The sequence below is a fragment of the Micropterus salmoides genome, unplaced genomic scaffold (assembly GCF_014851395.1).
Source record: "Micropterus salmoides isolate LMB-PRFRI ecotype aquatic unplaced genomic scaffold, ASM1485139v1 Ms_hic_scaffold_9, whole genome shotgun sequence".
Taxonomy (NCBI): domain Eukaryota; kingdom Metazoa; phylum Chordata; class Actinopteri; order Centrarchiformes; family Centrarchidae; genus Micropterus; species Micropterus salmoides.
The window spans coordinates 11,204,645-11,227,289 of record NW_024044681.1 but is presented as its reverse complement, the minus strand read 5'-3'; the positions used below and the strand labels follow the sequence as shown (position 1 = coordinate 11,227,289).

At 38.2% G+C, this 22,645-nt stretch overlaps 1 protein-coding gene across 2 annotated transcripts in view; it reads right to left on the bottom strand.

Annotated features, from left to right (window-relative positions):
* Positions 1-22,645, bottom strand: part of tmem132e (transmembrane protein 132E) — a 356,184-nt gene that overhangs the window by 7,449 nt on the left and 326,090 nt on the right. For both annotated transcript variants that reach the window (XM_038708730.1, XM_038708729.1), the window contains exons 7-8: positions 12,193-12,472; positions 1,526-1,720 (exon numbers count right to left, since the gene is read on the bottom strand). In XM_038708730.1, the coding sequence (XP_038564658.1) occupies positions 1,526-1,720; positions 12,193-12,472 (475 nt within the window). The remainder of the gene's footprint in view (positions 1-1,525; positions 1,721-12,192; positions 12,473-22,645) is intronic.

Sequence of the window (22,645 nt, the reverse complement as noted above, 5' to 3'; positions counted from 1 at the left end):
CATACTCCTGTGTGAAGAGACAGTGGCAAAGCAAAATCACACTTTCTACTTTCTTTCCCACCCAGTCGTCTTCTCACTTCTCACTTGAGCAATAAAATCCATTTCTTGAAACGTGTTTGAATGTATCAGAAGTGTTTTGCCAGGCTTGGCTAATACGGGGGTTGTGATAAAACAGCACCAACGATACTTATTAGTTCACTGCAGCTGCCTTTATCTGGTGTCCTTGCTAACAATGCTGGCTTGGAAATAATTTTATTACTCAGAAGTGAAACTAGTGCCTGCTTGTTGATATAGAGCCACTGAAGGGATTTGCAAATAAACTTAATTTTCCCCCTCTGGAGACAGAAATATAGAAACATACTGAGTACTGTGTGTTAGTAAGGCATAAGAAGCCACAAAACTACACACTACTGCGTGCGTTTAGTAATTGATAATTGTTTCATAGCCACATTTTAAGTGTATAAAGAGGTCAGATGTGTTGGTAATGTTCAGAGTAGGGGAGTGCATTTATCTCTCTCAGATGATGACAAAACAATACAGATACATTTGTAACAATATGATTTGATTCAATTGGAATTTGATATTGATCCAGCTGAGATTTTAAAGGATTTTATGTTTTGACTTGTATAGAAGTGCGTTGGTTTTGGACAACATTAAAATCAGAACAGGTCTAGAAAATTATGTATACTGCCAGAACAAGAACAGTAAACATGGGCGGTGACACACTAGGTAACTTTAAGTGAGCCCCCAATTAGGATTAATTTCTCAGTAAAACGGGGCAGACTAGATTCCAGTGTCTATTTAAATTTGTGCTTAGGAACAAGCACTAACGATTGATATTTACCTCAGGTAGACTGCTGGTAACTTTACCGTCAGCGCACCCATAGTCTTCATAAATATGTAGCAAGGACTGTGGTGCCACCTGCATATTTTTATGATACTCCCGTGTGTTTTGCAGACTAAAATGCTCTATAAATATTTCATGCAGCTTTGGACATGGTAGAGTCTGATGTTTCTTTTTAGTGTGGGAATTTAAAGTGAATGGCTCAAAGTCAGTATGTGATTGGGGAACTATCTAGATGGCTACAGTGCACACATACACACAGTTTCTGTTACCAAGGAGGACATTGCTTTGACTTATATTAAGTCCCTGGAGACATAACCCTTACCCTAACCCTCAACTATAACCCCTAAATGTCGTACCCAACCCTAAGACAGAGACACACACATTCACAGGAGCACAGAGAAAGCCCGCAGTTTTTTTTTTTTTTACATTTATTCATTTAGCTGACGCTTTTATCCAAAGCGACTTGCAATTATATTATATATATATATAGCACACCTGTGGAGCGACTAGGACACACCAATGCCATGCCTCTTATCCACCCCCTCCACCCACATCGCCACCCCATATTTTACAAAACGGCACTAATATGAAGCAGGTACTGAACGTAAAAAAAAAAATGGCATTGCCTGGACGAATAATTTGTCATTTTTCTGCACTGTGTGGTGTGGTATGCTGTACCTGTTTGGGAGCAGTGAGTGTCTGGATGCCAGTTGCCTTGGCCACCATGGTGTGGCTGTTGCCGGGGCTGGGCTGCAGCGACAGGGTCAGGCCTGAAATGGCGTTAATGCGCATCTCCGTGATGGAAACCTTGTCGTCTGTGACGGAGAACGCAGACTCTCCCAATACCGCATCCACTGCTAGTGGAGACTCCACCTGCAGAGAAAAGATGCTCTTTTATTGTTTCTCCACATGACAGAGGGGCATCGTTTAAGTCCAGAATAGACAACAGCTTTATTGTCTTTCTGAAGCTCATAAAGCCCACGACAAGCCAATTCTGGATTAAAGTGCTTTGTGCTGTTGTTTGTTCCAGTGCGTCTTGTATTCATGTGTCAATGCCTCTCTGTCTATCATACTGAAAAAACAAACAAAAAAACCCACTCGAGACAGAATCCATCAGCAACCAGACAACAAGGTACAATCCGAAGCAGCCACCACATGCTTTCAAAGTGACGCTTAGCAGAAACACTTGTGCCCATCGAAGTGTCACCACATGAAACACCAAAACCATTTGAAGCCAGTCTCGCCTCTTCGGGTAATCCCAGGCTTTTGACAGGCCTCTGCACCCAGTACTTTCAACACTTTTAAAAGATCATCATTTCACTTTGCAATTGCAACCAGAGGTCATGATGGACTTGAACAAAGTAAAGAGCCATTCAGTGGTGCAGCAACCTTGTCCTCAGAGTCAGACGGGGAAATCTTTACCACCTTCATTTGAAGCATTTTCTAACTCTTGCTGGCATCAAATAAAGCACGCAATGCTAGAGCAGTGAAGGGTTTGGTACTCTGTAAACTGAAACCTTGAAACAGCAAGCCAGCTACACCACCTATACACAAGTTCTGCTTCCAAACAACATTATTTAGCAGCCTTAAATTTGTAGTCATTTGTAATTTGATGTGCCAGTTCAAAAATCCATCCATCGTCAACCGCTTATCCTGTGCACAGGGTTTCACCTGCAATCAGGTGAAAGGCGGGGTAAACCCAGGACAGGTCACCAATCCATCGCAAGGCCTCAGTTCAAAAATTCGCATTAAAATAGGCGTGAACGATACAAATAAAATGGTAAATAAAATTATACGTTTTTTTTTTTTTTTTACTTGAAGCCTTTAATTTTTCTCTTTTCTTATATAGCATATGGAGACTTGCTGTGACAAAAATCTGTTTCTATGACTGCTTTTTCCCTTGCATGATTTCCACATCATTTGTACAATGTATTTCTTTTTTCCTGCCTTTGGCTCAGATCTAAGAACCACATAATTTGGTGCAATCATTTGTTGTGTAATTTGGTACAATGTAATTTGTCATGTAAAGGCTTGAGCCAAATCATCTGCGGAACCAGATGCATCTGCAGGTGTTTGGTTTTAATAATTTGGTCTCGATACATTATGATTTCTGTTGTGCTTAAAATCACAAACTGCCTTAATAAAAACACACACATGCATAGAAACAATCAACACTCACAGAATGCAGCGGCCTGCCAATTTCTTTTTAATTACAGCCTCTGTAAATTTGTACTCTTGCTCTACGCTGTTTAGTAAGTGAGGTCTATTCCTTTATAGAATAAGAAGCATTGAGATTTGGGAGATGCATGCAATACAACTGACTTGCAACACACCTTGTGTGTTTATTGTCTGTCAGAGATTTTATTCAACTCTGTAGTCATTTTTAAGGCTCTAGTAATTGTTAAGCAAATATTCTGCTAAATTGGACAAATTAATCTTAATTCATCTTAATTTACAATCTTTTCCCGGAGCATTCAACAGCATCTCAAGGCCCCAATCAGAGTTTGCTCAGATAAGATTTTGTCAACCGCTGGCAAAGGTCACACTTGTTCGGGTCCATTTGTGACTGCTCTTTTTCTCTGCTAATACACTTATGGTGTGTTTAGAAAATAATTGCATTTTATTTCTTGCCACATCATTTCTTAGTGTTAGCATTTTCTGGCCTTTGTAATCTCTGTAAGAAGTCCTACATTGTCTTGATTTGTAATTTCACACAAAACAGTAAGTCATACAAAGTTCTCAAAGGGACTTGAAAATTATCATGATGCATGCATAGCATGGCCAAACTGAACATATAAAAGCATAACACATGCAAGACAAGCAAGGACTGTTGGACATTCCTATTATGTCAGTGTTATTTTGCCATTTAAAATGTGTTTATAAGCCTGATCATTACATGTTTATTTTCAATTGTGTGGTCAAGGAAGGTGGGGACCCATCCAGACTATGTGCCTGGAATGCTTGGCACATTGCACCTGTATTAAAATATTTTAAACTCAAGGCTCACTTACTAGCTTTTTCTGAAGCTTTTGACCGTCCTGAGCGCTGTATAAAAAAAATCTCATGTTGTTATTCTCCACCTCAGAATTAGATCCTTAACTTTAATGACATTTGTTACAAGTCACCCTAATGAGATGGCTTGATAATTGCAGTCAAGCACTGCACAGCAACAAGAATGGTATTGCTTAAGTCGGAAATGAATAAAAGTAATCCTCCATACTGGTCAATGCCTAAGGGCTAAAAAATAGGAGATTTTTTAACGCAACAAAATCCTGTAGTCAGGCTCAACTTCCATATGCATATTGTTTGGATGTGATACATTAATGTGCTAGAAGGGAGAGTTATGGTCCACTGGACACCACACAAACACTTGCACATGCAATGACACATCCATACACACCGACAAATACACACATGCGTGCATGCAAAACCCTAAGGCATGATAGTAAATGGAAGCATAAATAAACTTTTAAAGTTTTCATGAGGACAACCCAGTTACACGATGGATCATTCCTACTACAGGAGCTTCTTCTGCTACAACAAATGTTTTTGAATTGTGTAACTTTTTATTTCTAGGGATAGATTCAGTTTAAGAGGGGAGTTAATAGAGATAAACACCATTAGCCATTTTATGAATAGTGAGTGTGATTTTGTGAATACAGGTGAAAGATATGTCCTGAGCAAAAACAAGTCCATTTTTGTGTACAAACATGTCTAAACATAAATCCTACTGAGGTCACACACAGATTCAGCCAGTAAAAAGTGTTTGCTTACAATTGATTTTCTGCTATTTCCCGTTCCATTCCACTGTGGCTGATATTTTCACAGGGCAATTAAAGTGACTAAAAAACATTTAATACAATTAAAATCAATATTGGCGACTATGTACAAATGTCAAAACACAATTCAAAGATACACCACATTGTACATTGATTGTGTAAACTAAAAAATGTAATCACAGAAACAAATCTTGTTTGGGGTTATGATCCATGGTGAAAACATATCATATTGTGTAGCCATTTATTCCTGAGTGGTCATGTATCCATTTTCAGGGATATTTAAGAAAAATCCCTTTGTCCCTACAGAAAAGGAACTGCAGTGCAAGTGCAGGTATATCAATGCTTGAACCTCCCCCAGTCTCTGCTATTTCTGCAGTTTAAGCTGGCACACATAGAGCCTCAAAAATCAAATAAATCTGTTTTATGTGTGTTGTGTATAGATTCTTTACTGTAAAATCTACCTGAACACAACCTTTTAAATTTTTTAAATTAAAATAGGCACGATTACAGAAGTGCAATAGATACATTAATTAACAAAAAAACATTTTATTTTAAGTCAATAAGCAGCAAAACACATATTCTGGGAAAAGAGTGATACCCAGTAATATTTATAGCTATAATGCCTCATAGGAGTTCCACCCACAGTTGCCAAAATATAAAAAGAGGCTTAATTGTGGAGGAAAAATATTAGACGTGCACAGAATGACTCATAATTCATTCCTTGATTTTATGTGCAAGTTCAAAGGGTGCACATCTCCTTAGATTGCTCTAAGTTCCCTAACGCTCAACTGCACTCGCCAAGATTTCTGTTTATGTGATAATTTGATTATGGATCGGTCTTATTGCCTGAACCATGGTGCTATTACTGGCATTAAAGCACATTAATGTTAAAAAGGGACATCCCATGCTCCTCTCAGTATATTTGCAACATTGGACAAGACAAGAACATAACTTTTGTGTTAGGAGCAGCTAGTCTGGACTCTTATCAAAGAGTAACTTAACAACAGATGAACATCTTGTTCTTGCTGACCCTTCACTGGTTGAAGTTCTCATCTTGCTACAGAGATGTAGAAGTGGTGTGGTCAGCCTGGTTGTGCTCAGGCTTTAAACGTTCAACAGGAACAGCTTCAGTCCCTTTTGAAGCACTTCACCAATTACAATTACTTATTTAAACTTTCTGCACACCATGTTGGGGGGAGCAGTGCTTTTAAATGGGAATGAGAGGGATTGATCTGGCCTGATCGATGTCAGCTAAGTCACTACTTCTTCATAATTTAAGCAATTTTACAATGCCACCTTTGACTTAAGAAAAAAAATCCAATCCATTGGTCACACCTACATTTTGTTTCACCAAGTATACCTTGATTCACTAAATGTGAATGTATTTTAGTGTATTTAAGTGTTAGGTTCAGTCATTATCTACATAGATGGTCTCATATGCACAGTTCTGTTTCTACTTTTCTTATGTGGGTTTTGTTTATGACAAGTTTAGCCAACATGATCCGAGAGCATGTATTTAGTTAAAAATAGTTCAATTATAGCACATGACAGTATGACAGCAGTATTCAAGTTGAAACAGACAGCTTTAAAGCCATTAATAATTGCCACAAATATGAGTTGCAGAAAATTTAGTCCAGAGCAAAGAAAAGTTGGTCAGTGACAGAGTCTTTGTAGGAAGGGTCTCTCTGTATCACAATAATTATCCAGAAAGTCCAATATAAAAAATGACAATGCTCACAGTTTATCATTTATTCTATTTGCACCGATGCAGTGTTTTTAAAATAATAGTTGGGGAGAAAACTGCTGGCCCTTGCAGAGGGAAATTAAGCTTCAAACAAGCTTTTGTCACATTAAAAATAAAACCCAGGAGAAAGATTTTCTTCCTGACTGTTATCAATTTGTGGTGTTTGTGATGAATTCTAGGGTGTATTTTCTGATGAAGTGCTGCAAGTTGGTTTTTCATTTCCCCTCATTGCCTCATTTTCTTTTACCACAGTTAACAATGATAAAATCTTTATCCAATGTTGGTGTTAGATTAAAAAAAAAAGGATCACCAAAATGATTACAGTTCATCCTGAGAAGGAAATGGATGTCTGTACCAAACGTCACAGCAAGTTGTTCAATAGTAGACAGTGAAACATTTCACTTAAAACCACAAATGTCACTGGCACAAGAGGGAATGTCATTTAGGATTCATCCTCTCGAGATCTAGATAGGTATACTGTCTGTTCAAATTTTAATGACAATCCATTAAACAGTTACTGAGATATTTCAGTCCCTTTTTTTTTATTACTGTTGTTGTAAAATGTATTTTTTTTATTGTATTTATTATTTGTTTTATTTAGTTATTGTTTTCCTCAATTTGAAATACTCACTTTTCTATGCACTGCCGTCCTTGTCACTGCAACTCTGACCAAACAGTAGGAGTTGCTAGTGAAGAAACAGAATCCCCCACTGGATTCCCATCCCCCACTGGATTCCCATCTGTGGACACTGCTGCTTGTGTCATGCAGCCATTCTTAATTTCTTGAAACCTCACCGATGCTTTTTTACATTCTACATAACCCATGTCAACCTGACCACATATTTTACTGTGTTTTTAAGAAAAAGCTGATTCATGTTACAAATAATCAAGCCAATTTCATTCCCAATAAGAATCATGTGGTTAATTTAAAATCCTAATTGGACAGGGAAAATGGTGGCAAACGATAACGTCTTGAAATAAGCCTGTCCCTTTTACTTTGAAAATACTTTCTCCCCTTTAGAGCTATTTTGACCAAATATAACAATGTAGAATGAATATTGATTCATAGCTACACCAACTAATGAATGATGAATGTGTTCCATGTCTGTCATCTGCATTTCTGTCTGCCAGCGAGGTCAGCTGTAGTTGTGTAGCTCCTTCCAGCCCAGCTCCCAGTTGAATTTGTCATCGGTGCTGCAGGCAGGGGAGGTTAAGTGAAGCATGAAAGTAGTTACACTTTACATGTTCTTCAAATAGGAGCTCCTCTATCAGTCACTGTTGAGCATTCGGTTGTGCATAGCTGTGCGTGGCACAGTGTTGGTGGCCTTCACAGGAAGCTGCAGCACTATTTCACTTATGCTTAAGGCAAATAGAAGATCAATGATGAGTCCAAGCAGATTGACACTGACCGGCAGAGTTTCTTCACTAAACATGGGTGAGCACTCACTCAAGCTAGTGCATATTCCTTGCACCACACTATATTATCTTCTCTCTACTACACTCTTCTCTTCTTCAACCTTGCATTCAATAAATCATACTTTTGGTGTGTGGTACAACAGAATATCAGTGGAAGATTTATTCATGCAAGCCGCAGATTTCATGGGTACTTTATACTGTCTCCTGTCGCAGAAACGCACCTGAGGAAAACAAGTACCCCTTCAGGTAAAAATTACAGATATCAGTTTGAAGTGAACGCCACTTTAAATAGTCCTTAATAAGGTATAATTTATACATTTTTTAGAACTGAAAGCTATGCCCTGTTTCACCATAGGTCATAATGCTCTGCAGAAGGTAATTTAAGCCTTCAGTTAGACTTTGATTATGCTTTATTCCACTAAAAGAAACTCTTGCAGGTTGAAAGTTAAAGTTGCACTGGGAAAGATTATATGTAAAAGTACATCTAAATCACAAAGCTGAGCAGCAGTAAGAGTACGTCATCCCACTAACTGAGACACTGTAGATTTACACTGTATGCCCAGAAGTAATGTCTTGCGCCTGATTGGGAGACTGGTGGGAAATCTTATCAAACAGAATGTGAAATTATATGAACCCAGCATATTGAAAGCACTTCACACTTCTGAAATTCAAATTCAAACAGTCTTTTCTTCCTGCCACTTGGGACCGCCATAGTGTGAAGACGCATAGTGTAGTTTTTATCTTTGTTTTTAAGAAACATACTGTACACACAGCTTCATCCGGTTGGGAATTCTCTTGGTGTGTAAATAAGAAAACAAACAAAAATGTGTTCCTTGTGCATTCTATAAATATAGTTATTTTTTCACATTCTGGAAGTACAAATCAAGGCATACAGAACATTAAGAGCAGTCATGTATCATATTATATATATAATTAAACTTAATTGTAAATTACATTCACATTTTTGTTGTTTGCTAAAATGGATTTAATAAGTAGCACACATGTGAAGCATCTGACAGGCAGCATCAGACATTACCTGTAGGCAACATCAATAAAAAAAAAAAACTCCCAACAAAACACAATTTACTATTCAGAAGGAGAGCTTTAGCAAATTGAACAGTGTTCCATTTTTTGTGGACTTAAGTGACAGATCAATTTAGTCTGGTTACGCTTTGACTTCTACAAGCTCTAGCCTTCATCTTGTAGAAATGATGGGCATTTTTCATTATACTTTCCATCAGTGTAATTAACATTGACGAGCACCAAGATGTATCCTGCCTCTTTATGCTTGTTTGCACAAAATACAAAGTGCTTCTCTTCCAAGAGGATGAACTGATGAAATACAAACGCAATACCTCTTGAAACGGAGTGAAAAATGAAAACATGACCCCCACTTTCAACTTTTACCATCCTGTAAACTTTCAGGCAATTACACAGTTCCCCACATTACAAAGTAAGTGGGTGCAACAGCTGCAAAATAAACCTCTGCACCCCCCTGCAAACTGCAGAGTCTGTCCCTGATAGTCACTCCAATAAAACTATTACTTTCTCAAAGGACATTATTAGACAGACGAAATATGGTGAAACAAAAAGATGAGGAGTGACACGTGACAAATGCCCTAGGTCATAAGACCTCTCGTGGATCTGACATTTTTGGACAGAGGTTGTGATGCGGGACTTTACAGTCACATTAGATGATGTGGTCATGTATCCATTTTCAGCTACAGGCTTATAAGAGTCACATTTTGTATGTATGTACAGAGAGAGAGGCCTTTATTTTGATGTTGAATCAATAGATGGAGGATTTGGACATTGTATTTGGTGAAACTGTGAGGATCTTTCAAAGTTTCATAGATGATAATAAGTCTGATCACGGTATACAATTTAGATTTGTTGTGGGTGGATCTTGTTGTACTGCATTTTTACACAATAAAGCTCCAGCTAGTGTTATTTGAGCGACACAATATTTTCATATTTCCATTTATATCATCCAGTGACGTTAACATTTAAATGGGGATCACATTATTGAGAAAAATACTACACTTTTTATACACTGTATGTTAAATATTAAACTTCTATTTTCTGGTGAGATTAAAGATTCTGTCAATTAGACTCAAGTCTATTCTATTCCACTGTCTGTCTTTGGAAGAGTAGTTGATGTTTGCAGATATTAATTGAATAATCTCTGATAAGAGGACTAACAGTGAATTCAGTCCGAGTCTGGTTTTCCTCTTTGAGAAGCTGCTATTGTTCAGTAATCCTTTGGATAAAACCCACAACTCCCACCAGGTTCGGTGAATTCTTAGAAAGTCATTATTCTGCCATGTAATCAGAGGACATATACCCTTTACAGAGTAGTTAAGATCTGCTATCTTTATAGTTTAACCTTGAAATCTCAGATATTTTCTATTCTGTGTCTTCAATTAAATAGACCTGTCAAATGTAACAGATAAACTTAGTTCATGCAATAATCCTTTAAAAAAAAAGAGAAATTAAACTAAATGGACAAAAGCTGCTCCCTTTCTTTATTCATATTCATGAGCTGGTGGACAATTTGAATCAGTCCCCCAAGACTCAACGACTGATTCAAATCCTCGGACAGACCAAGAATTTCAGTAAGAGGACCATTGTCGAGCTATATTCTGTTCATTTTCAGAAAATCTGCATAATAATTTCACTGTTCATTGTAAAATAGGCTCTGCAAACTGGGGATCTTTTACTGTAACTTCTTTGTAATTTGAGTTTTGTAAGCCATCGAAAATTCGTGTTGAATGGATAGTGATTCCACAGAGATCTAATTTCGGTTTCCCTCGTGGTGCTTTAACATGAGACTTTAAGTAGCCTTGCACGTTTCATGCATGCATACCTACTGGGACTGAGCTGCAGGTCAAGGAGGCAGCTGAAGTTTGGTCTCAGTGACCAGTGATCATTTGACTTAAACATAATGAAGTGATGCCTTGCAGGTAACTTTGATTTATGACTGAGTAAACGAGGAATCACGTCCATCTGTAAATTTACCGGTAATTAAGAAAGGCTGCATACACCTTATTTTTATTATCCATGTTAGCTGCACGGCTCTGTGGAGACCAGTCTTTCCACCACTTTGGTCGAGACTGAAAAATCTCAGCAGCTACTGGATGGATTGCTATGAAATTTGGTACAAACAGTAATTGTGAATTTTGAGCCCCTGACTTTACTTCTATCCCCATCATGTTAAAATTTCAATTGGTCCAATATTTAGCTAATATTTCTGACTAAATATTAACCATAGACTTAGTCTTAGTCTCGATGACCTTTGAATAATAGTTAATTGATATCTGAATTAAACTGAACACAATGTAATATTATTAGATGAGACGGGAGCCTGAGGGCTACCTAATGGAAAATCCATATTTTCATTTCTAGATAACTGTAATTATCTTAGTTTTGAGTAATCTAACATCTCCAGACAAGCTAAAGCATGTTATTTGAGATCAAGTTCAAGTTGTTTGAGGGATGAAATAATTTCTCAACACCTTATTTATTTATTTACAATTGCTATGAGTCAATGTGGCAAGTTACGTCTGGTGGTAAATTGATGTATAATTATTCATACCCTTCAACAGATTTCAAATGATCCATTGCTCATTTAAAATGATGGATTGGCAACTTATATCTTTCCTCCCTATTGCTCCATCATCAGACACATCCATCAGGCAACTATTCTTTCTCCCGACAGGCTGGAACTGTGATCTTTCATGGTGATCAAAACTCTCACAACCGTTACTTCTCTCTGTCCCCATAAATGACCAGTGAAGCATCAGTAAATCACTGCCCAGGAGTCATAACTTGTACTGCTTCCTTTATAAGGACTTGCGAACCTGTCTTAGCTGATGCATTTATATGCACTTTACGTCAGGGAGCTCTTCTACTTGAGCGAAGTGCTCATCAACAGCAGCATATACTTACTGAGAGACTAAGAGGTTTTTGTTGAACACTTGCAGACAAAATGTGAAAAAGAAGGACGAAAGGGAAAAACAGTGGTATGAATGTGACATGAAGTTAATTTCTAAGATCTGGGAACACGGCAAAAAGAAACCCAAGCAATCAAACCATCAGACAGGTTGTAAACAAAATCTCAGGTTAGGCAAACTTACTTCAAAGAGAAATAAAAGCTGAACAGTAAAATTACAACCCGAACTGTCTGTTGCAACCATCCATCGCAGTTTATCCAATGTCTTCTGGGTTCAACTCTGATGTACTGTAATTGTATATGCACACAATTTTCCTGTGTTATATTCAAGAAACACCATGCCCGCTTTCACGCTTCTCACTCAGATGCATCATTTGTCATCACAAGACACTTAATTTGTTGTTGCTGAATTATGTGAATTCCCGGCATTGAGGAATGAAGGCGGTCAGTTTACCTTCAGCACAGTGGATCCCAGCTCCAGACCCACCAAGACCGTCCTGTCCACCAACTCAGCTATCCTGGGGTCGGCCACCTTCAGGGAGTCCTGGACCAGGTCTGTGACATCCACTTGCCAATCGGGCCCCAGCATCGTGATGACCTGGTCGGTGCCCTCTGTGGAGGTGGTGTGGAACTGGGTCAGCACCTTGACCAGGGCCCGCTGGTACTGCAGGGTGCAGCCTCGACTCACCCTGCGCTCGTCGTCTTCATCCTCGGCGTCGCTGTCTCTAGTGCTCCTTGGATGGAGAAAAAGGGGAAAATATAATTGAAAATGTATGAAAATGCATTCAACATTCCTATTTATGGCGTTAAGGATGTAAGTAGTTTGCCATTTAAATCTGTCACCAATCTTAACTTGTCATTTCTTTAAACTGAGCAGCTGCTACTAAATTATGCTTAGCACTGTGGCATGATGCTACGTCTCAATTTGTGCCTTCTGTTCTCAAGGGTCTCTACTTATTTTTTAATTTGACATTATAATACATATGAGAAACTCGGCGCCACTCCACACAAATCCATCACATTATCTGCTCTGATGTAGTGGCAATGAGGAAAAAGTCCTCCGAGCCAGCATGGAAGGAATGATAGGCACTGAAAAGCAGAGTTTTGGACTCATGCCCTTCTTATTTCACAGGAGCCCTGGGCAGTGGGGTTAAACATGCCAGGTGCATCCCCCACCGAGCACAATCTGCTCTACAACAAGATGTATGAGTTACCCAACTTCCCTCAGCAGGCTTGACGCTCTGCCAGTTCCTTCTTCAGAAAGCACTGCTTAATCTTTGCTTTGACTTAACTATCTGAACGACTTGAGATTCAGGAGAGGCAACACGGCTGTCAGACACCGACAAAGTATATCTCCCACCCACTGATTAAAGGAACAGGTCTGATTATTAGGCTAAGCACTTTTGTCCCGAGGTCTCATAAACGCTTAGAATACACTCACTCTACAGCAAAATGCATTGTTGCATGTACCTTTCAACCTGTCCCACCTACTGGGTTTGATTATTAATTAATCTTAGCATGCTACCTCTCCACACTTCACCATTTCCAGCTTTCCACTCTGGTTATAACCTTTGCACTGGCAGGTTATTTGAGGTTTAGCAATAAATGGGCCTCCCATAAGACTCTCATGGGTCATTGGAGGTACCTACATGTAAATGTTGATGCAAGCAAATTTAACTTCACCTCATGAACCTCTTTCGCCATGATTAAGCTGGGGTCATGGACATATTACTTCTGTGCCTATGGTTGGTTGAATTTGTTACTTTGAAATATATAAAATATGCAAAGCTCTTTTCACAGTGACTGTGTGATTTTGGAACAATGTGGCAAAGCCACTATGAATTCAATACAATGAAAATTATTGCCTTGATGGGTAAAAGCTACACAGATGGAGAGCGACTGATTACATTGGTCACTGCAACAATGCTTTGCATTAGTGCAAATGGCAAGTGAGCAGTCAGTAAAACAATAACAATACAAACAACATAATAAAAATATCATGTAGCTGCAAGTAGCAATACAACAACCTGGTTTTACTGCAGCAATGTTGCCATATAGAGGTTACAATAACCTTGCATATAGATTGTGTCTTAAATCTTAATTCACAAGGTTTGTGAGCATAATGAATAGGATACTGGAAAGTATATCTTTTTTAAAATTATGTTTATAACAGCTGCTTATGTGGGCTTAACAGCCTCTAAAAGTTGTATACCTGTAACATGTGTGGTCTTTAATGAGTTTTTAAAATTCAGATGGTGGCTTTAGTAAACCATTAGGAAAACTGTTCATCATTGCAGTTACAAAACCCCTAAAACACTGTTGAAAATAATAACTAATTTAATGAGCAGTCATTGGCACTGGAAATTGTGGCTATCCAGTATCTACATGCATTGAGCTTTATAACTGATTGGTGAGCTGTCCGGGGTGCACCGCGCCTCTCTCCTGAGCTGAGATTGGATCCAGCCCACGTGATCCCTGCACAAGATGTACTGTATTAGATGGATGGATAATTCTGATAGTAATTATATGAATTTTATGAGTAAATATTTAATTCAGACAATTTCTCCTTAAATGAGCGTGCAAGCATCTGAAAGTTCCATTTCTGTTGCATGAAAGGTTGTTCTTCTTTTTATAAATCTAGACAGTGGCCTTAGCGGTGGCTGGGTGTGAGTAGACTAATTTCATTCATGAGAGGATTTTTGTCAAAATAAATAAATAGTTGAAAGTGACAGAAAACAATAGCCATTCATTACAAAATTTGAATTAGAGTAAGTAAAGCTTAAAAATACCTTCAAACTACTTTCAGTACTTTGGCTTAAATATAAGGGGAATTCCACAAATTTAACACAATACGTTATAAACTTATAAACTCTATTATAGAAAGCGAGTGCTCCAAACTAGGTGAGGAGTTTTAAAGATGCAGGTCTTTATCAGGCAGGGAAGTCCTAACAACAGATGGTACTGGTTGCATTATGGGAACTGTAGGAACCAGTTTTTATAGACATTGATTACTGGTCCTCTGTTACATTCATTCTGAACAATCTCTTATTTTGTGTCCCCCAACTTAAAAAAAAAATTAATTTCGCTGTAGCACCCCTTTAAGGTTTTAAGAAAGTAAATGCCAAGATAACTCAAAACCAGCAGATCTAAACAAAAGAAGTTGCCAGATTTATTTATCCCCTTAAAAAGTAACTTGCTACAACAAGGCACTGAACTGGGAAAAACCAACCTAAAACTGATCTTAGGTATGGCGCACTTTTCTTCCATCAGCTCTCTGGCCTGGATGCAACCTGGACTTTGTCCTGTTTGCTTCTGTATGTTGGAGACTGACAGTATAGCTTCAGGACATGTATTTGCTGTTGTACTTAGGTAAGTGAGTTAACTCCACAGCAGACGCTGAGACTGCACAGTTACTCATTCAGTTAAAGGCAGAGAAAAACCCAATGAGACAGTAAGGCTCTCTCTGTCTCTGTCAAGGAGTTTCACAACTCTTGGCTCAGGTCAGTGAAAGTTTACCTTCCTGAGTGTGTACCTGAAAATAAGGTTGATATTTTTCTCCTCCAGAAGACTATTGTCTGTTCTTATTAGAGTCTCTGATACAACCATACAAGCTGAAGCTTCAGTGCACACAGGCTGCCCGCCCGATTACACTTTCTTTCCTTTTTTAGAGCATGTTACTGGATAATGCAGCCAGTGAGCAATTCTGCTACACTGTAGCAAAGGCCCACTGCAGGCCAAGAAACCTTGCTGCGCATGAAGGTTCAGAATGTGTCACGTTGCAGAAGTGAAGAAATGTAGGATGGAGAGACTGCAACAAAGGAAAATAAAAGAGTTAAGGAGGCAAGGGAAAGAGTGTGGGAGGTTAAAGGTTGTGTAAAGGAGAGTCAGAGCGGTTGTGAGAGGAGGAAAATGAGCAAGATAAAGTGAGTGATGAGAGGTTTGAGAGGAGTTAATGAAAAGACAATAATTCACTCTATCAACTACAAAATAAAGCAGCCTTGGCAAAGTGTGATGCAGATAATCATCACGATTTGGTGTTACTGGAGTGTATTTGAGATGACTAAATGAGCTACATTATATTGCATAAGTTCTTACTTTGAGGCATTACTCACAGTGCTTTGAATTAGGGCTGGGCGATGTGGCCAAAAATGTTATCACAATAAAAACATTTAATTTCATTCAGGTATTGATAATTATAATGATATATGTATTTAGTTTTAGTTTCTTTAAGTTTAAAGGCTGATTTTTGAAACCAGATGGTTAATTATGTGGTTAAACTTTTCTCAGAATGTGACAAACACTTCATGCCAAACAGTGGGTCACTTAACAAATCTGAGGTAGAACATTCAAAACTATTATGATAAAATCTTTTTCAACAAATAAGATTAGTAAATCTTTTTTCAGTCCCCTTTCTTCAACAAAATAAATATTTTAATAGAAAAATTAAGTGCTAATTTGTCTGTGATTCAGATGAATTAAACCAAATATTTATTGACGATATATTGAACAGTTATTATATTGTTATTGAGGAAAATTATATTGCGATTATTATCATCGTTTTATTGCCCAGCCCTACTTTGAATGCCTTTAACTGACATCATCATCAGCCACACATCATTCACTCTATAATTCCTGTAAACAAATAAAACCAAGGTCAAGACAAATAGAGCCTGCTATCTCGTGCCAGTGCTTTTTTGTTAGTCTGCAAAATTAAGATGATTTCTCATAAATCTTGTTGCTGTCTGTCCATTCTTGGCCTCCCTGGCATCTTGGAACAGTAGAGATTGCCAGTCTTGTATGCAGTTATTGGCAGAGGCTTTGTTTTGTTAATGGCAGATGTCCAGGTTGCTGTTTTGCAAGTCACAAAGACGTCTCAAGTCTTGACACTTAAGTACAAGTCTTGTCCCTCATTCTAAACTTAGGGTTTGAGCCTTGAACAACTGAAAATGTAACACCAACACAAAGTTAGTAGCATTTTAGTAGTGTTGGTGCTACTATTTATTCATCATTACTGTTCACCATAACAATTGCTTTAGTTATGTTAATATTGTACATATCCACACTCCTTTATATTTTCTTGTATTTTATATTTTTACTCTGATATTTATATACTTTTATATATACCGATCTTTATTTATATTCCTTTTGCCTTTTGTGCAATGTGTGCAACTGACAGAATTTCCCCTTGGGGATCAATAAATTATTTCTGATTCTGATTCAAATTAAAGAGGTGGTATTATGCTCATTTTCAGGTTCAAAATCTTAATTAGGGGTTGTACCAGAACAGGTTTACATGGTTTATTTTTCAAAAAACACCATATTTTTCTCATACTGCACATTGCTGCAGCTCCTCTTTTCACCCTATGTGTTGTACGCGGCGCTCTTGAGCTACAGAGTGACGCATCTTACTTGTACAAAATCTTTGGTAGGAGTTGCACATGCGCAGTTCCCAGGTAAGGACTACTAGCCAATCAGAAGCAGAGAAGGGCGGGTCGTAAGAAACAAGCTAGTGTGATCCAAATCAAAGCCGCTTCAGACTGCGACCGTAACCTAGCAGATGGTAGAAGTTACTCAAGTCCACAACATCATTGTTCCACATCTGACCATAAACCACTACAAAAATCACAACATTTCAACTCAATTTTACATAAAAATTGGCCAAACAATTTGAACGTTTGCTCAATGCTACCATAGCGCAAATCGATAGACTCGACTCTACTCGGCCCTGCTCCGTTTTCCATTGCAGATAGTACCCAGAGATAGTACCTAGCTTGTCGTCATAGTGACACCACACACAACTGCCGTGACGTAATGTTCAATGCGACACACACACCAGCGACCCACACAGCTTTCTCTTTTTTAAGTTAAAACATTTCAACATTACTCAGAATGTAAAGACAGATAAGCGGTATGAAAACCTTCCAGCTGTGTTTTCCTCTGCCTTGTTGCTGCAGCGGTCTGTGTGACGGCGGGAGCAGAGGGCTCTGTGAGCGGGCGGCACAGGCTTCCCCCCGCAGCCACTTGCGGAGCTCCTCAACTCCAAAAATATTCAAGCACATTTTTGTTCCGCCATCACTTCTCGTAAAACTGTCAATATTCGAAATCTACACAGCTGATATCTCGCCTCAAAACTTCTCAGAAGTGGATTTAGTGATGAAATTACATACGAAAACTGTAAAATATAAAACTTTCTGTTGCTGGCCTCTGTCTGGCGCACGCAATTGATGATGCAGTGAATAGTGAATATTCTCTCTGACCAATCAGCAGTCTGTCGTGTTTTCACGTCACATTTTAGTTTCCCTCAGCGCGCTTGGAACCTCGAGGAGGTGAAGTGATACGAAAAAAAGTACCTGGAAGCAGGTACAGGTACAACATTTCTACAATGGAAAACCAAACAAAGGCGAGTCAAGCCAAAAGGGCCTCCGCTCAGACTAGCTTGGTTTGAGGGCGTGCCTGACCCCCAGCTAGCCACTTGGCAAGCTTTATGACGCGTTTTCATTGTGACGTCACAAGTAAAGGAAGTGAAGGGCTGGACTACAAACGAGCTGTTTTCAAGCAGTTCAGAGCAGAGTTTTCTGTGGGAGATGGGAACTCCCTTTGGGCTTTTTCACTTTGCAAACCTATTACATGCAAAAAATATGATATATAACTCAATAAAGGAGAGGGAAAATGCCAAAAAGTATAATACCACCTCTTTAACATTATTCATTGGGTGAAATGTTTGCATCTTGCATATGAAATATATTTCACGTGAGAAATGTCAATATTTTAATTTTTTATTTACCTTTTCTAAATGGGAGGCAGTAGAGGGCTGATAGGAAGTGCAAGGACAGATATGGGGGATCGGCCAGCTTCAAACTGGGGTTGTAATTGCATGCTCAGCATCTTTAATGGCTAGTTTAACTTTACATTTGATATATTGTTCCTAATAAAATCAGGTGAAATATCCAATTAATACCTGTGTGGATATTCCTCATGGAAACACCTACATTTCCATGGCAGCCAAGCAAACTCAATATACTGATGAGGACTGTGAGATACAGTTGAAACCTTGATAGGGATTTTTTTTTTAAATCAGCATATGAAATTGATGTTTTCACATGTGATGTCTTACATTTAATATGCAAAATATCTGAAAACCACATATGCCTGTATGTGAATCTACTTCATGTGATGAATGTGCCCCTTAGTGAGGGGTTTATTACATTTCCAGACTTAATCCATGGTGATTCATGGACGTTCTTACGTTGACAACAAGTAAAATTGCTCTGAAATGAGATGTTGGCTGTTTCCATAACAAAACAAAAAACACTGAATCAATCAATCTAGAGGTGCAAACATAAGCAGGAATTAATTTATTTCCTTTGAACTAAAATGTTTACATGTAAAATGACTAGAGCCCACAACTCTGGGTAGTAGTTATTACAGTAAAGCCTAAATATAAAGCAGTAATTACATTTTGATGCAAAAACACAAGATATTTCACATTCAAATGGCGCCATGTGAATGCCCGCCTGCTGTGATACTGCTACAGTAATGGATCAGGGAACAGAAAAACTAAAGATGCTATATTGCATACATCAAACAATGTGTCCAACACCACCACTGAAAATACAAAGACTCCTGCGGGAAGGCCAGTCTAGTCAGTACCAGCAGCTTCAATAGCCTGCATGTGGCACCATTGAGAATGATGGGAGCTGTCTTTGTCTGCAGTTGTCGGATGTGGAGAACTACAAGGAAAAGAAAATTACATAGTCGCGGTAAATCCAAATGACAGCGTGCAAGAAAGAAATGCAGTAACCTGCAGTGAAATGAATTCCTCTGGCCTGGCTGTGTGGCAATCATATCAACTTCAATAGATTACTGATTACTGTTTTCGTGAAGGCACAAGGGAAGTAATGTGCATAGAAAATGGGTTGGAGGAATTTTATAGATACATACTTTAGAAAAACAAACTTTAAAATCACACCAATTTGGCTTGAACCAACTAGTCCACCTATTGACATCTGGGGAATGTTGAATAACAAATGTAATATCGTTATATGAGAGTTATAACATATGAAACCTCCGGCAAACCTTGGGGTCTGGTAAACACTGGACAAACGGCAAACATCATTCAAAATAGTGAGGTCTGAACATATCACAAATCTGATATGCACATATATGATTCCTTATCTGCAGGGTTCTACCTTCATAGGCTGGGCCTTTTACAATGAATGAATAACATGAATGAATAGTGCTAAAGTGGGGATTTAAGACACATTTTACATGTCAAAATAATATACAATCTATAGCCCATTATAGCCCATTGGGGATCTTTGAAAAATGAGGCTATGCAAGATGTTTTTCAAGCACTTTAGGTCATTTGAAATACCTTGATTCTTCGAACATCTACTTAAACACGCCATTTGTATTCAGGTTGGGTAGAAATGGATTTGGTCTACAGTGATGTACTCCAGCAACGACAGCAGCAGCCACCCGCATCAGCGGTAATACTGCCATTTAATATTTCCTAAATGAAGGATTGTGGGCCTGTTTGTTACTGCTCCATGCATGCCAAGAATGCGGGAATATTTTAATGAGCTCAGGCTCCTTAACCTAAGATCACATTTTTCATTAGGGTCCTGGCTCAAACAACCTTAATCTCCCACTGGTGCCATTTTTCCACATCTAAAGGTATTATATTTTAAATGCTTGTAGGCAACAGCTCATTCAGTTTTTTATTGCCTGCAGGATTACTGAGATTGACAAAACCTTCAACTGTAGAATACTGATATTAAGACCACACAATTGGCCTCGATTCCTGACAAAGATATAAACAGAACAGACAAATAAGTCTAGGGAACCATAAAATGTTTAAAAAAGGTGTATATTCAATGACCATGTAGTGAACTCAAACAGTCCATTCACTGCAAAAGGACATCAAAGGTACATTTCATACTACATAGATGTATGTAAATGTAGCTACACTCAAATAAATCATACTTTTATTCATGTTTTTTCAAGTTACACAGAATTAAAATGACTTTATTTCTGTAATGTTTTATAAAACTATAAAACTCCATGAAAGCACATGAAATCAGAGGTTGATCATTTTGGGAACTGTGATTACTGGCAACTATTGGGACACTCAATATGTGTCAGTGCTGTGTACTCTGTATGTAAAGCTTTGTTAGCTATTTTCCAGATGTTGTATGGGAGCTGTGAAGGGTTTTAAATAAGCTGTATTTAACAATAACTAAATGGCTAATCTGTAACGTTATGGAAGTTAAAGTTTTAGTTTAAGTTTAGTTTTGGAAACTGACATTTAACACAGTATTGTGGAGGGAATGACAGGTCCTGTTGTAACATCTCAGAAACGGTTTTCCTCTTATCTGGTTTAAAGTTTAAGTTTAAACAGTGTTTAAATGTACTCTGCTGGGTTAGAGGAAGTCAGGGATACTAACAATAATTACCTAATGTATTTGGTCATGCATGTAAATGATTGAATCTTAACATTATGACATTATTTTTTTAATTTTATTCGGCAAAATGTGAACCGTCTTGTTAACCAATAATTCTATGTATATTTGGTGCAATACACACAAAAAGGAGAGTTGGTCAAACTAGTGCTCAGTCTTGGAAGTGCAGCTACAACTGTTTTGAGTGCAGAGTAACACCTCAAATTACCTGCTTGTTAGTCCAAAAACATCATTATCTATCTGAAAGAAGAAACAACACATTCTGAAAAGCTTACTGCGTACTCAAAGTCAAATTAACTCTGCGTCTCGGACTTGTTGTATAAAATGGGTTCAGATGGGTATGACACATACATGACAGCCTCATAGATCAACTTGTACTTGAGAGCCTCATTTTGCAGGGCGCATTTCTGCCATGTAACTATGACAGAGCATCTAACTGGAAAAAACAGAAGAAGCAACTACACAGAAAATCCTAAATAACAGAGAGAAGTCTGGACTGGTATTTAGTTTCTAATGTTTAAGACTGCGGGGTTCCATGCTCTATGGATAATGAGTCCTCTGGTAATGGTACAAAAATAAGACATCCCAAATTTCTACTGCGCCTACTGCATTCTGGCTCTGTTGCTTTTACCACAGGGTGTAGATAAGAAAAGGAAATAGAGGAGAGTTCAGAATGCTCCCTTAAAAACACAAAACGTACAGTGCTTCCATGAAGGTCAGACTTCACATTAAAGGAACATTTCTGTCACCAACTGATCATAAAATCGGCAGTTCGATCCCCAGCTTCTCCTCGTTCTGCAGGTTGAAGTGTCCTTGGGCAAGATACTGAACCCCAAATTCCTCCCAATGGCCATACCATTGGTGTGTGAATGATTAATTTCTGTTTCTGATGAACAGTTGGCACCTTCCATGGCAGTCTCTGCTTTCAGTTCATGAATGTGTGTTAATGGGGTTAATGTGATCGGAAGACTAGAAAGACACTATAGAAGTACAGTCCGTTTACCTTTTTTGTAATTCATATATCAAGGTCACGTGGTGGTTATTTGTCCTATTTATTGGTCAAAGAATGTGCTGTTACCTCTACTACCTGTGACACACAACAATATTTTTTATCGGTTCTGGAAACACAGATCCGACATGGCAAAAAACATGTGGAGTCAAATAATCAAACACATTGTAGACAAGGCAATAGTTAGGTCAGATTATCTAAACCACTTAATGTCAAGCAAAAACAGAAAGTGAGCACTATAACGCCTTACTGCACAGGGAAACTGTGTGCGTAATAACTATGGTTATTACAGTAGGTCAAGATTACTATGGTTATTATGGTAGGTCAAAATTGAAGCAGCATGTCAGTCTGTTAACTGTGATGAATAGACAGTAATTATTTTAAAGTTCACCACTGTTTTTTATTCTAAATAACTTTGGTCAATCTGGGGGTTTGTT